General features: G+C 35.4%; 1 protein-coding gene across 5 annotated transcripts in view; it reads right to left on the reverse strand.

Moving 5' to 3' along the window:
* The window catches only part of C16H8orf34 (chromosome 16 C8orf34 homolog), a 454,294-nt gene that overhangs the window by 42,661 nt on the left and 393,513 nt on the right, over positions 1 to 18,120 (reverse strand). For 3 of the 5 annotated variants that reach the window (XM_030795297.1, XM_012496054.2, XM_030795294.1), the window contains one exon: positions 6,385 to 6,435. The exons of the other annotated variants lie outside the window; for them this stretch is intronic. In XM_030795297.1, the coding sequence (XP_030651157.1) occupies positions 6,385 to 6,435 (51 nt within the window). The remainder of the gene's footprint in view (positions 1 to 6,384; positions 6,436 to 18,120) is intronic. 5 annotated transcript variants of the gene reach the window in all.

The following is an 18,120-nucleotide window of genomic DNA, read 5'->3' on the forward strand; positions in this document are numbered from 1 at the left end:
GTATCTATCTAGGTCTAGATTCCTTTAGATAGCAAAATGTGAGAGGCACTAGATGGCCTATTGCAGGGAAAGTCAGCAAAAAAAAAAAAAAAGACAATCTTGGAATATACCATTGAGGTACAAACCAGTGTTTATTGTAAGGACTTTAATTTGATTTTTTAAAAATTTATTAATTATTAAATTTGGTCTTGCTGAGCTATACCAAAAAGTGGCATAAATGTAAAAAATTGTAGATTTAAAATTCCATAACTATATAGAAGATAACAGAAGTAAAATTTCAGAAATGTTTATTTAACAGAGAGGGAAATCACACCGCTGCAGTTTTTAAAAAATGGAACACAGTCTCTGATGTTCAAAGAGGAAATATGAAAAATAGACATTTATATACATAAGGGAAAATGAAATGCTGAAGTGATTCCTTTAAAACAGAAAAATTTAAAGTGATCATGAAAAAGTGTTTTTAATTTAAAAATATTTTGGTTATTTAGCTTTTTGATTGAAATACTAAAATTTGTTTTCATGAAAAAGATATGCGTAATAAGGCAATTGTGTTATTATTTTCCCACAATAGTTCAGCATATTAAGCAATACTACTGATTGGTTTTCGGTTTTAATGGCTTTATTCCTGAACCGATAAGCAGCATTCAACTATTCTCTATTTAATGCAAATTGCCTGAAGTATAAATGGAACATTAGCTTGGTAAAATATGTAGTTTGGGAAGAACTTTAAAATGTTGAATTATTATACTCATAAAGATAGTATAAATATTACTGTTAATAGATGATTTAAATGTTTTACTTTGGTTTTCCCTGGAATAGAGCTAGTAATATAACGCACCTGTTCACTTTATCAGTGCCAACAAGCATCACTATGTATGTCTAAAGCTCAACCCATAAGGCTACATATAATTCTTTTTGATGGGGTCAAAGAGCTAAAATCTTGAACATTTTAAAATACAAAAGCTGATGTGTCCCTCTTTGCCAACTTATTCAAATATACATTCTCCACAAGAATATTAAACTGTATCTGAGTGTAGTACAAACTTTTCATATTCCCAAGAGCAACTTCTTTGTGTTACTTTTAGAAGAAATCCTATTCATTCTTTTTCTAAAACACTTTCACCATAATTATAGCAAATGTACAGGGACTAGGAGTGGTGGGAAATAGTGATATGTATCAATGGAATATGGTTGATAGCTCTGAATCAACATATTATTCTATCTGCTAACAGAATAAGTGCTTTACAGCATTGTTGATCCACATGAAGAGCTCATTTTTAGATTCTCTAAATGCAACCAATCAGTGATTTATCATATGTGGCCCTGAAAGTTCAGTGTATTTCACGAAAAAAAAAAATTACCTCTTTGCTCAAAGTTCTACCATTGGCTGCTTTAATTCTGAATCAACTATTTCTTTTCATTTGGTATGAATATGTCACTAATGCACAAAACATCAGTTTCTATCTTTCAAAATGGTTTAATCACTTTAATTTTACTTTTACGACCATGGAATCCCTATAAAATAAGGTTCCCTGAAGCATAGTACATATGAAACAAAGTCACACTCCACTCGGGATACATGTAATGGACTGCTTCCACTGACAAAGAATTAATCCTTCCGTTAAAAATCACTTCCATTAAAATGAAATTCCCTTTATATAATGTACATAGCTAAATTTGTAAAGTTTGTAAATAACTTTCTTGTTGCATTGGTTCATATTATCCATGTGGGGTGCGTGTCTGTGTGTGTGTGTGTGTGTGCGTGTGTGTGTGTTTAGAGATGGGGTTTCACATTGTTGCCCAGTCTGGTCTCTAACTCCTGGACTGCAATCTGCCCACCTCAGCCTCCCAAAGTGCTGGGATTACAGGCATGAGCTGGGCCAAAATCCACAATTTTTAAGTGAATTATACTTATGAAGCCCATTTATTTTGGGAATTGTAAAAGTTACTTAAGATTAGGAGCTATTAGTATAAATTAATAGAATCTGGGAAAATGAAAGAGAGAGTAATAACAAAGTTAGAAAAGTACAGTAGGTTGTGAAAAACATTACAAAGTAAATGCAAAATAGTTAAATAAATTTACATGACTATTTTGCCATCCTACACTATACTTTGGGATTGTACTTCATCTTCTTTTCCAACTCATTCCACTTGGTGGCTTTTCTTTCCAAGGAAATTGTAGTATGAATTTGTAAAAGACTTAGGAAAAAAAACAAAAGATGATTGGGTTTATCAATGAAAAACAAGTCATTTTTTGAGCATGCCTGACTTTACAAAAGCTCTGGGACTTCATTGACTTTAGCTATTTTACAACTGTGGAATTTGTAGAAAATGGTAACAGTGCAAATGTCTCTTGTCCATATAAGTGTAAATCGTGTCCATCAGAATGTAATAGAGTGTTATCCTATGGAGAGTGATTAAATTTGCCAATTTTTCCATCGATTTATAATGTTATTTCGGCATTCCTTTATGACTATATAAGTGAGGGTTTAATTCTTTGAAATCATTGGAATGCTTTATTTGTTCCCTCATTAATTTATCAGTTAAATAAATCTTTCACATGTGTTCATTTTACATCTGTCTGAGTGCCATGATTACAACTTTTTAAAAAATTATGATTTAGCATGTCTCTGTTCTTAATGAATGTTAATGATAAAATTGGATTTTCTTGAAAAAAGGTCTTCATTTCCTAGTTTTCTAAGTGAAATCAAACTATGATAATTAATAATTATTTAAATTTTTAGAAAGTAAACCTTCGTGAATGATAAAAAGTAAACTTTCTCTTACTGATTACAGGGAATAATGTCATACACTCTCCATCAGAAGTAGAATTGAAACTTCTTTACACCACAGAGAGCAGAATACTACACAGGAAAAATAAGATAAGCAGGCCAAAACTGGTATCCAAAGTGATTCCAGGATATTGTGTTGCATAGAATTGATCCCCTTTCTGGTTCAGATGGTACATCTGGCAAAGCCAACCTCAACAGATTTGAAAAGACCTGTCTCGTGCTTTTAATTCTGTTTGACACCCTAAGAGATTGTGAAGCTGCCACACTGCCAGTATGTTCGCACTCCCATGTATGTTGCCTCTGGCCCTCACCAACTAACTTCCTAAGGATGTGAGGAAGCTCAAATGAAATCACTGACTTCAGTCTGGTTCTTTACGGCTTCTCAATCATTTGAATTGACAATACTTACCTGATGCATATATATTTAAATTACTACATTTCACTAATGATTAGGGGATTTTTAAGCAGTATACTACGCTGCTTCCCAGTTATTCATCTGGGTAGTGTGTGTGTGTGTGTGTGTGTGTGTGTGTGTGTGTGTGTGTGTGTGTGTGTTTCAGATACAGGATCTTACGCTGTCACCCAGGCTGGAGTGCAGTGGCGAGATCACATCTCAATGCAGACTCAAACTCCTGGGCTCAAGCAACCCTCCTGCCGCAGCTTCCTGAAGAGCTGAGACTGTAGGTGTGTACCACTATGCCTGGCTAATTTTTTGATTTTTTATAGAGACAGGGTCTCACTATGTTGCCCAGGCTGGTTTTGAATTTCTGGCCTCTAGCAATCCTCCTGCCTCAGCCTCTGAAAGTTGTAGGAGCCACCAGCTTGGTCCTGGTAATGTGATATTTTAAATGGATTAACTTTACTACAAAAATTATGATAATCCAGATTTGGAACTGATTGAATTTGATAAGTTATTTTAAATTATACACTTTTTAAATGAACGTTAATATAATCCAAAAACTAAGATTTCTGTGTTGTAAAATTATTCCCACCTTGAGTTATCAAGTGTCTTAGATGTAAAAAGCATGTAATATTTTTAAAAATTTAACTATCAGAGCTATTTTGAGGACAAAGAAATGTAGGCAATTATAAAATATTTCATTTTTTACTTGGTCGAAACCACAGATCTTAGTCAAATAATACATTAAAAAATAGAAGATGTTGAATAAAAGCTCCATTTTAGCTTTACTTTCAGAGAAGACCATATCATCTCTGTAGTTTTGATTCAGATCTAAACAAAATTGTCTAATTTCATGTGGTTATGATTCTGTCTCATTGTAAAACTAGATGAAAAAAAGAGGGTTTGATCTGCAAAGAGCTGTTCAAACTTTAGTAAGAAATGTTAAATATATTAAAAATGTAGACACTGGTTTGAGTTTTATTGTGTACTAAATAAAAGCAAATGTTTGCTAGCTCAGTTTTAGCCTCAATGCTTCTAACATTTATAAATACTGTTTTTTATTGTTTACCGATTCTACTAACATGAAGAAAAAAGAAAAAGTGAAATGAAAGCCTAAGTGAGAAAAGACAAAAGACTATCATTTTATGGCTCACATTCTAAACATGTTCTCAATGGAGAAGAGTTTAAGTACATATATATTTTCTAATACATAAATGGATTGTCTGTGAGAAAAGCCAACTAGTTGTAAGTTAATAGTTTACTAATTAAGATCTTAGTTTTATTGGAAAGAAAGGTCATCTGTTGGCTTAAGAAAGATCTAAAATCTCAGTATAAGTCAATCATAAATGAAAATACTGAGTAATACTAAACCCCTAAGAAAGGCAGTTCACATGTTTTGCAAAATTCAATCTGAAAGTCAGTAATGGATCTCATAAACTGGAGAGATTTTATGTATTTTATTTCAGACAAAAAATTATTACTGAGAGTAGATGAATAAGCAATATATAAATTTATAGCCGGGCGCAGTGGCTCACGCTTGTAATCCCAGCACTTTGGGAGGCCGAGACGGGTGGATCACGAGGTCAGGAGATCGAGACCACGGTGAAACCCCGTCTCTATCAAAAATACAAAAAATTAGCTGGGCGTGGTGGCGGGCGCCTGTAGTCCCAGCTACTCGGGGAGGCTGAGGCAGGAGAATGGTGTGAACCCGGGAGGCGGAGCTTGCAGTGAGCCGAGATTGCACCACTGCACTCCATCCTGGGTGACAGAGCGAGACTCCGTCTCAAATAAATAAATAAATAAATAAATAAATAAATAAATAAATAAATTTATAAATAAAGGTTTTCTGTTTACCTATTTTATATAAAATTGGAGATTTTTAAACAAAATTGGGATTTTTCATGACGCACACAGTTACCTCCTAGAAAGAACGTTGGAAAAGACACTTTATGGCAGAGCATCTTGGCAGTTTTAGGATGCATATGAATCAAATGGAGATCATGTTAGGATGTTGATTTTGATTATTTGGGTCCGGGCTGAGCCCCAAGATTTTGTATTTCTTACAAGCCCCCTGACGATGGCAGTGTTGTAGTCAGAGGACTACAGTCTGAGGAACAATAGCCTTTAAGTACTTTAAGTGAAAAGACACAAATTCTCAACCTTCTTGCCACATTGAGCATTTACACTTGTGTACAATATGTACGTTTACATTGCACATTAGTAATTATGAAGAAAATAAGCCTGTTTTTCTTGGACAAGAACTACAGAATTAGAAGACTTTTTCTTCAGTTCCATCATCAGTAGGCAGCCCATGTCTTGGCCCAGCACCTCAGTGCTCTCCAGGTGGGAACGTGGGGTTAGACCTAGACAGGACATATTACAAGAGGCATCAGCCATCCCTCTTGTGGAGGTGGCCTATCACCCACAGATCCACTGTTAAGTGGGGAATGCTGAACCAAGAGCTTGGGCAACCACAAAATCCTTTTAGGCGGTTCTTAACATCACCAAACTGTTTCCCAGTTCCCTCCACCTGCAGTGGATTTAGACAGCTAATTTAGTGGCCATGGTGGTCTGGCTTTAGGCCAAGTTTTATAGGCTCTGCTCACTGGTTTATCTGAGAGTTCTGAAACAGTTTGCCATCAGTCCAAAGTTCCATGACACAGAACACCCTTGGATATCTTCAAAAATAATAAATCCAGAAGTCTAAAAAGTTTCCAAGTGAAATCTACCATATATTTAATTGTTGGGATAGACCTTTGCATAATGGCATGTATGAATATCATCCCTGATGACCATTTGTCCCATGAATGGATCCAGACGTAGTATAGATTGTTCTTTCTGTAAGAACAGTGGTTGTGTGTTTTTTTGTGCACGTTCCAATGTAAACCATGTTATTCTCATTTATTTGAATATCAACAAATATTTGTGTATAAAAATATATATTAGTACCAGGTTTATGCAGTTTTACTTTCATGTTCAGGATTACTGAAATGATACACGGTATCTTTCTCCCAATGAGGACCAAAAACTGTTTTGCTAACCTATTATTTATTATCTTGTTTTTGTGGACATGACCATTGAACACATACAGACTAGAAACCCTACAGGTAGATGGAGAAAGCCCAAGTGAGTGCTTCATCCTGTCTGACAGACTGATTTCAGACTACATTATAAGGCAACCTTAAAACTCACTTCTTCCATGTAGTTTTTCAGTGAGTGTCCTACTCCACTGGAAGCTTCTCCCTAGAAGTAAAGAGGAGGAGAGGTTGGAAAGGTCAGGAGAAGGAGAGAAAAAGAATGAAAGAATCATGAAGAGTGAGATCTGAGAGCAACACCAAATATTTGCTATTCTCCCACCTTTTCAGTTGATACTTGTGGGATTGTTAGTTTGCCAACTTCTTACTCTTTGAAAAAGATAAGAATTTTTGCAAAACAACAATATAGCTTTCAAGTGGATTTTAAAAATATATCTTATTTTATTTTACGTTCTGGGATACATGTGCAGGACGTGCAGGTTTGTTACATAGGTAAACATGTGCCATGGTGGTTTGCTGCACCTATCAACCCATCACCTAGGTATTAAGCCCCGCATGCATTAGCTATTTATCCTGATGCTTGCCCTCCCTCCACCACCACAGCAAGTCCCAGTGTGTGTTATTCCCCTTCCTGTGTCCATGTGTTCTCATTGTTCAGCTCCCACTTATGAGTGAGAACATGCCGTGTTTGGTTTTCTGTTCCTGTGTTAGTTCGCTGAGGATAATGGCTTCCAGCTCCATCCATGTCCCTGCAGAGGACATGATCTCGTGTAGATCTTAATTCATGTTAACAAATGAGCAGCTAGAGTAACTAACTAAATCTTGGAATAGAATGCTAAACAAATTGTATAACATTTTCTGTTGTTAATGTTATAAATATAGTCTTATAATAGATTAAGGAAAGAAGTCACAAATTCTATATTCTATAAATTTGTGTGATGATCTAAAACATGGTCTTAAAAATATTTTTTAGATAGCAGACAGACCATTAACCTTTATATCCAGACTTTACATTAAGTCTTTCTTAACCTATTAGTATGTAATTAGTAAATTCTCCATCATCTGTGTCTTTACTAGCACTTCACTGAGCACTAGTAATCACAGATTCAAATTGTTGAAATTTATAAAATCATATTAAACATATATCCCAAACTCATCTAAACATTGGTGGTCAAAATTGTCAAACAACTTGGTGCTTTGGATAAGTTATGCTTTCATACTCCATGACGAGAGACATTTGGAAATAAATTCTGAAATATCATGAAATTATAAATCCTAGGACACCATATGTGTTTAAAAGATAATTAAATAAGTGTGCTAAAAGCTTACATTTGTTTCTACAGAATCTTTTTAACTTTCCAATGACCAACACATATATTATCTCACTGAGGGTAAGACAACCTCAGGCCAATTTAATACTTAGGGAAACTGAAGCCAAGAGGGGTAGAGTGAAGTGCCCTAAGTCAAGGAGCAAGGGGAATCATTGCTTGGACTAGATTCTAATCTGACACTCTTTTTTTTTTTTCTGGGCTCACTGCAACTTCTGCCTCCCGGGTTCAAGTGATTCTCCTGCCTCAGCCTCCCGAGTAGCTGGGACTACAGACATTTGCCACCACGCCCAGCTAATTTTTTTTTTTTTTTTTTTTTTTTTTTTTTAGTGGACACAGGGTTTCATCATGTTGGAAAGGGTGGTCTCGAACTCCTGACTTCAGGTAATCTGCCTGCCTTAGCCTCCCAAATTGCTGGAATTACAGGCTTGAGCCACCACGCCCGGCCCAGGCTGACACTGTTCTATGTCACTGAGATACAACAATTTAAAACATACAAAATTAAATTCATTTTAGTTTTTTTTTTAAAAATTGTGATGTATTCTTGCAAGCACTTGGGGAAAACAGGAAGCATGCTCATGTCAAAACAAAAATTGAGCTAGAAATAAAATGCTGGTATTCCCCAAAACTTAGAAATCACAGGTTAGATCACAAAGGTGGTAATATTTCTTCCTAAATCATATTTCCACTGGCAAAACATTAACATGCTGTAGTTTAAATGTTTCCAAATGCTTCCAAGCTTGTAGGATTTTCAATGGATAAGATAGTGAAAGAGATAAGGTAGTTCTATTTGCTTCAAGCATAAACTTTGGGAAAAATTCAGTTCATATAAATCCCTCAAGCTGTGAGGAATTTAACTCAAAGCACACAGAGAAAGCTGAGAACTTATTTCAGATAAAGCGTTTCTTTTTTTAAATTTTATTTATTTATTATATATATATATTTTTTATGCATAGATAAACTGTTTCTTAGAGGTGAACTTCCCACACTATCTCACCCTCATTCGGACAACTAATCTGGGAGTGCTACGGGCTGCTCCAGTGTGGCTCTTTCATGACAGAACCAGTCAGTCCTTTATGTGCTAATCATCCTTTCTCCTTTGCCAGGGTGTCTAGGAGTAAGAGAACAATGTGGCAAAGTGCTCGGAGTTACAAACGTGCTTTCTGGAGCAGCCAGCATGGGAGGCTTGCCTGACTGGCCTCTGCACATTTGAGGGTTAGCAGTGAGAGATGCTGGAGAATAGTTTCTGGGAGCTCACTGAAGAGGGCCATGTGTTTCCTTGGAGCTGGAGTGCGTGGTTTTTCCCGTTTGTCTGGACATTCGCAGTCTTCTGCTAAGACCTGGTGTTGACCGTGGGTTTTCTTAATGATCGAATATAAATAAAGCAAGCTTCTTGACAGCCTTGCTTCTTTCCTTAGTGTCAGTGTCATATCTACACCACAGGAAAGGAGAAACCTACACAATACCATTTGTTTCAAGGGCCATACAACTGGAGTTTGGTTGTAACTGCCATTCATAAGTCACTGAAATGGGTGACACCAGTGAATGAGGAGCGTAAAGTAAAAAACTCTCGGAGGGGCTGGTGTGGCGGCTTTCGCCTGTAATCCCAGCACTTTGGGAGGCTGAGACAGGTGGCTCACTTGAGGTCAGGAGTATGAGACCAGCCTGGCCAACATGGTGAAACCCCATCTTTACCAAAAAATACAAAAATTGGCCAGGCGTGTTGGTGCACATGTAATCCTAGCTACTCTGGAGGCTGAGGCAGGAGAATCACTTGAACCTGGGAGGCGGAGGTTGCAGTGAGCAGAGATCGCACCACTGTACTCCAGCCTGGGTGACAGAGCAAGACTCTGTTCCAAAAGAAAAAAATGAAAATAAAAATAAAAAAAGGACTCTTGGAGGAAAATACAGAGGAAACTAACATTTTGAAGAATGCAAGTGTGGTACAAGGCCAAGTGAACACAACAAAGAATAAGGCATCAGGATCTCTAATTCGTAGGGTCAGAAGAGATGGCCCCAGTCAAGAGGCTTGATCCAATACATCTATCTCAGGTTCCCCATTTCCAACACCGGACCAGTGAAATGCCAGCATTCCCTCCTCCCTCTCACTGGGAGCCCTAATGAAATAAAATCCCCTTCAAAGCACAAAGCTATCAGTTTCAGTTGTCCTTTTCTTAATTTTAAAGAATTGGTGTTTTAAATATCAAGTCATTCCAGCGACATAATATTCTGGTAATTACCTAGGAATGAATAAAAAATGTCATAATGAGATTTCCCTTGAAAAACAAAGAGCGAGAGAGGATACAAGGAGAGGCAGACAAGGGCATGTGAAGGAGGAAAAGGAAAGAACACATGGAAATTATGTCTTAGAAAAAAAAGAAGGAAGGAAGGAAGGAAGGAAGGAAGGAAGGAAGGAAGGAAGGGGAAGGGAAGGAGAGAGAGAGAGAGAAAGAAGAGAGACAGAGAGGAAAGAAGAAAGAGAGAAAGAAAGGAAGAAAGGAAGACAAAAGAAAGAAAGAAAGAAACAAGAAAGAAAGAAAGAAAGAAAGAAAGAAAGAAAGAAAGAAGAAAGAAAGAAAGAAAAGAAAGAGAAAAGGTCTTTCTGAAATGTGGTTTCACTTTGAGTTTTTAATATGATAACAGTTAAGTATTTAAATGTAAATTAGAAAATATTAATATATTATAAACTCATGGAAAGGGGGACAAAGAGGCTGATGTGATTACTGCTTAACGTATGGCATGGGATGATGGCTGTCAGAGATGAAGGCTCTTGTCGTTCCCCTGGTCATTTTATAGTTAAGGAAACATTCTCAGTGAGATGGAAAATCGTAGAGAGTGAGGTAGGACTAGAACCACACTGTCCTCAATCCATTGCCATTTTTATTATGCCATGCTTCTCTTGTTTCAATCAGTAAGTATTTTCTATTCATCTTTCACTAATCCTTAGACAAAATGCAAACAGACTGGCACTTGTGTGTAGGGTACATTTATTCATAAACATTATATGTCTAAGACCTCTGATGTTAATTTTCTTTAAAAAAATTCCGTGAGAAACCTACTGCTACCAGAATAATTTTTCTTCTCATCTTTTTCAAAGGAAACGAAACAATAATTCTAACCTACAGAGCACTCTCTTAAGAACTACCTGAGGTATTTGGAACCCATGGAAGAATGGGAGCTCGATATGAATGGCTGGGGCATTTCTAACCCAAGGGGCCCATAAAACTTCACCCATCACTTTTTCCACAGGTATTTATTAGGCACTTGTCATGTGCCATATACTGTGTTAGGTGTTGGGACAAAGAGCTGAACAAGAGTTAATTACTACTATAAAAAAGTTTACCTTGAAAAAACATATACAAGTGATTAGAATACAAAGCAAAAGTTATTTGCCACAGGTAAGATCGAGATGCTGTGAGAAAAAGTCTGAGGAAAGGCATCTAGTCTTTCATTTTTTTTTAAACAAACATGTATTGAGCACTCCCACGTGCTGGGAACTGTTGTAGCCTCTGCATACCTGTGATGAAGGAGACAAAGTGGAGAGAATAGTGCTTGAGCAAAAAAATAAAAAAAAAATTTTTTGTTTAGTCCTGAAGTCTTAGTCATTAGTCCAGATAAAGGAGCTGCTTAAGGAGGAAGACTCATATTAGGAAGAAGGAAAATTTGGGGTAAGGGCCCAGACAAAACAGAGGAAATACGTGAAACCACAAGCATTGCAATGAAGAGCACCAATTATACCACACACTGAAACGTGTGCTGTATCTTCAGATATAGAGATATCAACATCATAGATCGCTTCCTAATTTCATCCTATAATTTCCTGTAATGCAGCTGCTAATATGATGGTTATATGTTGTGTTTTCTCACTGCATTATTACACAGAGTTACCACATTTATGATAGATGATGAAGAGATCGAAATTCAGCTTTCTGAACTCGACAGCCTCTATAGGCAGCAACTGCTATTCATGTTCAAAAGAACAGGCAGTGATTTATTTCCAATTAATGAAAAACTGGGTACAGTGGTTTAGAAACTCAAAAATTTTTAAAAAGCTCAAGTCTTTGAAATTATTGATGTATCCAATAAATTGTTATGTTTGTTTTCAGACCTACATATATGCCAGATGCTATTTCTGTTTAGTTACCTCCAGTGTTTTTTCATATTGTTTACAGTATTTTTGAAAATTTGCCCACAGTCTTCCAAATAAATATAGCATCAATGCAGACCACATTTCTCTGGAAATGACCCCTTTTACTGGTAGAGAAAATATTTGATAAATTTAGCATTGCTAAGGACAAAAACACAGTGGCATTTTAAGATAAAATGTTATGATTCACTCTGCAGTATCATTTTTTCCAAGATTTTTATGTTAAGATAAACAGTTCCTTTAGAGATTAATGCCTTTGCCTTAAAAGGATGAAAATGAGGAGCAATTATGTGACTAATGACTATAATTTAACACTAAGAATGTTAAATTTTAAATGACTTAAGACATTTTAGTGTTCTTTCCTATTTTCTGAAAAGTGACTATTAGCTGAAAAAAAAAAAGCCATTTTTATTTTTCTCTTTCTTTCACTCCCATGTGAAAAAGTGAGAGGGCAAAGCCAGGAAAAAGGGGCTCCATATTTGAAAGAGTAGTGACTTTTATCAGTGGATGTTGGACAAGAAAAGGGACAGAAAGAGAGAATGTAACTGTAAGAACAAATGGCTAGTATTATTTGTAATTGCATGGACTTAGAAATAGACTAAAGCATGTATTATTGGTCAATTGACTTTAGAAAGATCCATTTACCATTGAACCAGTCATTGTGCCAACATGTATGTTCCCTAATATTTGTTGATTATGTCAATAAATAATATTATTTCACTATTATGTACAAAAATAGTATTCATTCATTCTTTCTAAAACGCTTTAACATGTCAACACAGCAAATTATTAGCCATGCGATCTTAGAGAGTTACGACTTTTCTTCTGAAGTTGAGTTCCTTCAGCTATGAGGTATTGACAATAGAGCCACAGGGTTGTGTTTTATATGAGATAATGAATTAAAAAGAGTATTAAAAACTTGAAAGATTTTGACAACTGGAAAGTATGGTATTATTATTTGGTAAACATGTGTATCTCTATTGACCTACTCATCATTGGTTTTTCTGTCTCCTGCCTTGGCAAACTATGTACAGCTCTGCAAACTTGCCAGATTTCTCTCTTGTCCCCCATCTACTTGGGAACTTCTTCCTTGTACTTCTACCTTGTCTTTCAAGTCAGAAAGCCATCCCCAGCTCCCCTCACTCAAATCTTCGTGTGCTCCCTTGAGACTATACCTATCCTTACCAAAGCACGTATCGCGTTCACTGGTTACTTTCTACATCTTTTCTACATAACTGTGAGTTGCTGGAGGGCAAAATTGTTTTTAATTAATATTTGTTTTCCAAATCCTGGAACAAGGTCTGGCAATATAGATAAAAATAAACATCTGAAAAATAAATAAATGAAGGAAAACAAATTCTAGTTCTTAGCTGACTCTGGATGTACACAGAATCTATACAAATCATAAAGTTTGTAAATAGTAGGAAAAAAGAGCCAAGTCACTTTTAAAATTGGTGAATAGATATTGTTGCTGAATGTGCAATAAACTCACTGAAGAAACTGCTGATTACTTCGAGTTTGTAATTAATTATTTATTATAACTTTCACCTTGAACTGAGAAAAATATACATGAATAAGTGTATTTTTATTATTTTTTGGAAATTTAGTGCTATGAATGAGTATTACCTTTGTAATACTAAAATATGAAAAGATTCAAAATGGCCTTTTAAAAAAATAATAAAATATAGACTAAAAGCAAAAACCATAAGGAGAAACAAACCAAAATAATGCCTTAAAATAACTAGAAAGTGAAAAAGAGGGAAAGTTTAAAAATAAAAAAAAAATCAAGAGATTTTTCTTTAAAACAAATCTTAAGGAAAGTGACATACATTGAAGATAGGCAGAGGAGATCCAATATAATGATAATAGCAGATCTTAAGGAAGAAAACAAAAAGCAAGGGAAAAGAATTATGCAAAAAGTTCTAATTCAAGAAAACTTTCCTGAAATTAAAAAAAAGAAATTACATATTGCACTGCATGCCTGACAATAATGAATCAATCAAAATGACTACCACATGATATATTCTAGCAAATTGATTGTATTTTTTAAATAAGAAAAATGTCTTTTAAGGATCTAGACAAAAAAGACTACATGATTTTTAAAGAGAAAATATTTATATTACCATCAGAATTTTATAGCAGTGCTTTATGCTAGAAGAATAATGAAGTAATATACTTAAGACACTAAAAAAAAAAGTGTGAACCCAGTGATCTAGTAGAGAAAGCTCTAGAAAGCCAAAATGCCTAGGTATGGGAACTGGTGGTATTAACATGCAGTTGCCTGCACAAAGACCACATGACAGCTGAAGAGAATGTAGTATGCAGAGGCTATATCCTATGACATTGTGGATTTCATATGACTCTTACAAATTGCAAAAGAATGGTGAAAGCATATGCAAACAATTTGTTTTCAGTATCCATATTGTTAGATGTATCAGTATTTTTGTTCTGAGACTACCATGCATAAAATATGGAATAAAACAAATGAATTATTATGAGATATTCTAATTCTAGAGTCACTTTATCATTGAGAACCAGAATTGTTGGTATGGAAAAAAGAAGAGATAAAGATACAAGAAACGAGGTTAAATGAAAGTCTTACTCTTTCCTAATTTGAATTAAAAGTGTTGATGTGAACTAACTGTCCACTGAAAAGAGATAGAAATAATGACAAACTCAGGGGCAATGAACAGCCCTGGGGACTAGACTGTCGCCTTGAAATATCACTTCTCACTAAAATAAGCTAAGACTTTAAAAAAAATCAGCCATTTTCAAAATATGGCTGATTCCATGTGTAGGGCAGGAAATACACAATATAAGTTTGGCACATCCTGTACCACCCAATAGCAAGGAAGCTGTCGGAGACTCCCAGGGGCATTGCAAAATGACTCATAAACAAACTTGAAGGAGCTCTCATGAGCCAAAGATGGGACAATTTGAGCTTAGCAATGATCATAATTATCATGTGTTGCTATGTATCAAATAAGTTTAACAAAAGTAAGGGTTATCTTCAGAAGCTAATAGAGAAATGATTCGTTGTCTTGAACACTCATAAATAAAAAAGAGAAATCAAGCAAGTACCATACTTTCCTATCAGAACTATATTACTGGCTCACCAATTAGTAAGTGAGGGAAAGGATTTCTTAACAAAAGTATTCCACCTAATAAATAAAAAATAAATGATAGAATAGAATATCATCAAATAAATAGATATCAGTATTTAGTATCACTGGCTGCTAAGATGATAGAACGTGAAACAATCAGATATTAAATAGCCACGCCAGCTAGATGTGGTGGCACATACCTGTAGTCCCAGCTACTTGGGAGACTGAGGTGGGAGAATCACTTGAGCCCAGGAGTTAGGGTTCAAAGTTACAGTGAGTTATGATTGTGCCCTTGCACTCCAGCCTGAATAACAGTGAGATCCCATTTCTATGAATGAATGCATGAATGAATGAATGAATGTATGGTCATACCAAAGAGGAGTTTTATCTTATTTCTGGAAAATTTTCAGAAAAATATAGAGAACCGAAGGAGCACGTTGAATTGCACCAAGAATATTATGTTAGTAAAATCCAGACTGTGGAAAATATTACAGGTCAAATGTCCTGCATTCTTTAACAGATAAACTGAAAGCAAATGCAAGGGAAGGAGGAGGCACCTATAGACTGACAAAACTTAAAGGATGTGCCAGGTTTTTTAAAGTTGGCAAGGTTAACTTTGGGGGTCAATGAATGCATATTTAGGTGATAAAACTATTTTTTAAATGCAAGTAGTTTATTTCTGTAAAAGAATAGTTTTTATTTGCAGTGGGAAGTAGAGGTTGTGACTGGAATACTGACGGGTTTTCTCAGTTGTCTGGCAAAGTGCTATTTGTTTATTTATTTATTTAGAGACAGAGTCTTGCTCTGTTGCCCAGGCTGGAGTGCAGTGGCGTGAGATCTCATCTCACTGTAACCTCCACTTCCCAGGTTCAATCGATTCTCCTACCTCAGCCTCCTGAGTAGCTGGGATTACAGGCACATGCCATCAATGCCATCACACCTGGCTAATTTTTGGTATTTTTAGTAGAGACGGGGTTTCTCCATGTTGACCAGGCTGGTCTCGAACTCCCGACCTCAGGTGATCCGCCCACCTCAGCCTCACAAAGTGCCAGGATTACAGACATGAGCCACTGTGCCCAGCCTCAAAATACCATTTCTTGGCTTCAGTAGTGTTCTCATTATATTAAGTAATTAACCCATACATTTTATTTGAGTGATTTTCACTATTTGTGTTTAATCTTGCAATAAAAGATATTTAAATATAAACAGACAACTATTTCTAATATTAAACTACACTTTTACCAGCATAATTGTAAAGTCCAAGTAAAACTTTAAAAAATTAGAGTGAAATTTTACAAATCTCCATTCGTTGTTGGCTATATCTCCAAGATATGTGCCTATTCCCTTTGATCCAAAGCTTTTGCTCTAGATAAAGTGGTATTCCTTATTGGTTATATATCAGCAGAAGTAGTTAAATGACATTCTTATTGTTTTGATTTAATCTTAAACTAATCTAATTATAACACTGACCTCATAAAAATCAGTTAGCAATTTTGATTTTTACTTTTTGAAATAAGCCTTTAAATTCTCCTCCATTAAGCTCTTTAAAAACAATCAATAGATTTCACTTTGGAATCTGTAAAGTACCTGTATAAATTCTCTAAGGTCCGTGAAATGTGAATATGAGTCACATAATTTAAACCAAACATGTAATGTATTCTTTTAAAATTAAATCAACCTGTGTCTTTGCAAAATGACTAAACAGCCAAGGTGACCAACTTCCTGAACTGTGACTCAGATAGGAGCATGGAAAAAAAACTGATACCCAATGCTCACGCAATACCAAGGATTTTACATCTCTCATGTTTTTGGCTCATGTTTCCTTAATTTAAAAAAGTGATTGAGTTTTCAGATAAGCGGTATTACTAGGAATTTCTCTATATTTAGGGAAACATTTCTCTAACTGATGCATGGACACAAGTAATTATGTGTTTGTTTCTTTTAACATATGTCTCTGATTTTTTTTTATTCAAAAACCAAAAAACCATTTTCACATTTAAGACACCTTTGCATTATTTAATACACATTAAAAGGTTATAGAACAATGTAAACTTCGTGAGAAAAATTATTTCTCACTGACTTGTAAACAAATTCAGGTCATATAATAGAGAAGTGCATTTAAATTCAAAATTATATTTTTAATCCTTAACATATTTAATTGAAGGGGCCTAAATTTCTATTTCTTAATTAATTACAGAAGTGATTTAGAGAAAATGCTATCTGCAGAATTCAGGTTCCAACCAAATTAGCAAAATGCATGAACAAACATCATCTAGTCTGTCATAAACTTGGCAGCTGATACCATTAACAGCGTCACTAGTAAAGTTGTGTCTTGCTGGTAGTAAATGTGTAGAAGCATAATCAATTGTCTAAGAAAAAGAAGTGACCTCCAAATGTATAAGAGAAGTGACTGGGAATCAGAAAATAGAGGGGGTTTTAATTTATTCAAATTATTATAATTACTAACTCTGGAGTTTTACCTACAGTCTCTAGGACACTTTGAAAGGTAATTTCCATTGGTGGGTCCAAACTCACCACCTATGTTTATGTACATTATTTCTTTTGCTTAATGTGGGCTGGTCATTAGACTAAGACTTGGCCTAGACTCTACGTACTGTCAGAAGGTGCAAAGGTGTTTCCTAGAAAAGTAAGAAGACAGGCTTTGGAGTCAAACAAAGGTATTCAAACTCCAGTTTTGCCACTTATGCTTATGCACATTGGGCAAGTTTACATAACTTCCCTGATTTCCATTTTCTCATCTGTAAATGGTGATAACACCATTTTCCTCAGGGGTTATTATGAGAATTAAATGAAATACTGTCTATAAAGCAATGAAGACAAGGACAAATCCCTGGCTGTCATTATTATAAATCATTGTGATAAACGTTAGTACTAGTATTTAGTTTATAATGAAAGACAGGAAAAAACAACCTAATGTTGTGAAAGGTACAAAAATGAGGGATATGCTTAAGACTTCAATAATATAGGTAGGAAGGAAATCAGATGCTACTTCTTCATTTATCCCTTCTTATTTTTGTGTTACTTTCATTAGAAGAATCTTGTAATTTCAGTGATAGGAAATTATCAAATGGCTTCATATACAAATAAGTTTTCAGGAGTAAATTCATGGTTGAATGGAAGATTGATTAATAAAGAAACACTTTGAGAAACTGTTGAGACAAGGGAGTAAGACAGCATCCTCAGCAAGCCCTTGTTCCTGACTATCTACTCATCTTCATCTCAGGAAGCTCCCAGTGCTCTAGTCATACTGAATAACCCTGAGGGCCCCCAAAGGCAGTGTCTCTTCTGTCTCT

Source organism: Nomascus leucogenys, chromosome 16, assembly GCF_006542625.1.
Source record: "Nomascus leucogenys isolate Asia chromosome 16, Asia_NLE_v1, whole genome shotgun sequence".
In the NCBI taxonomy this organism is placed as follows: domain Eukaryota; kingdom Metazoa; phylum Chordata; class Mammalia; order Primates; family Hylobatidae; genus Nomascus; species Nomascus leucogenys.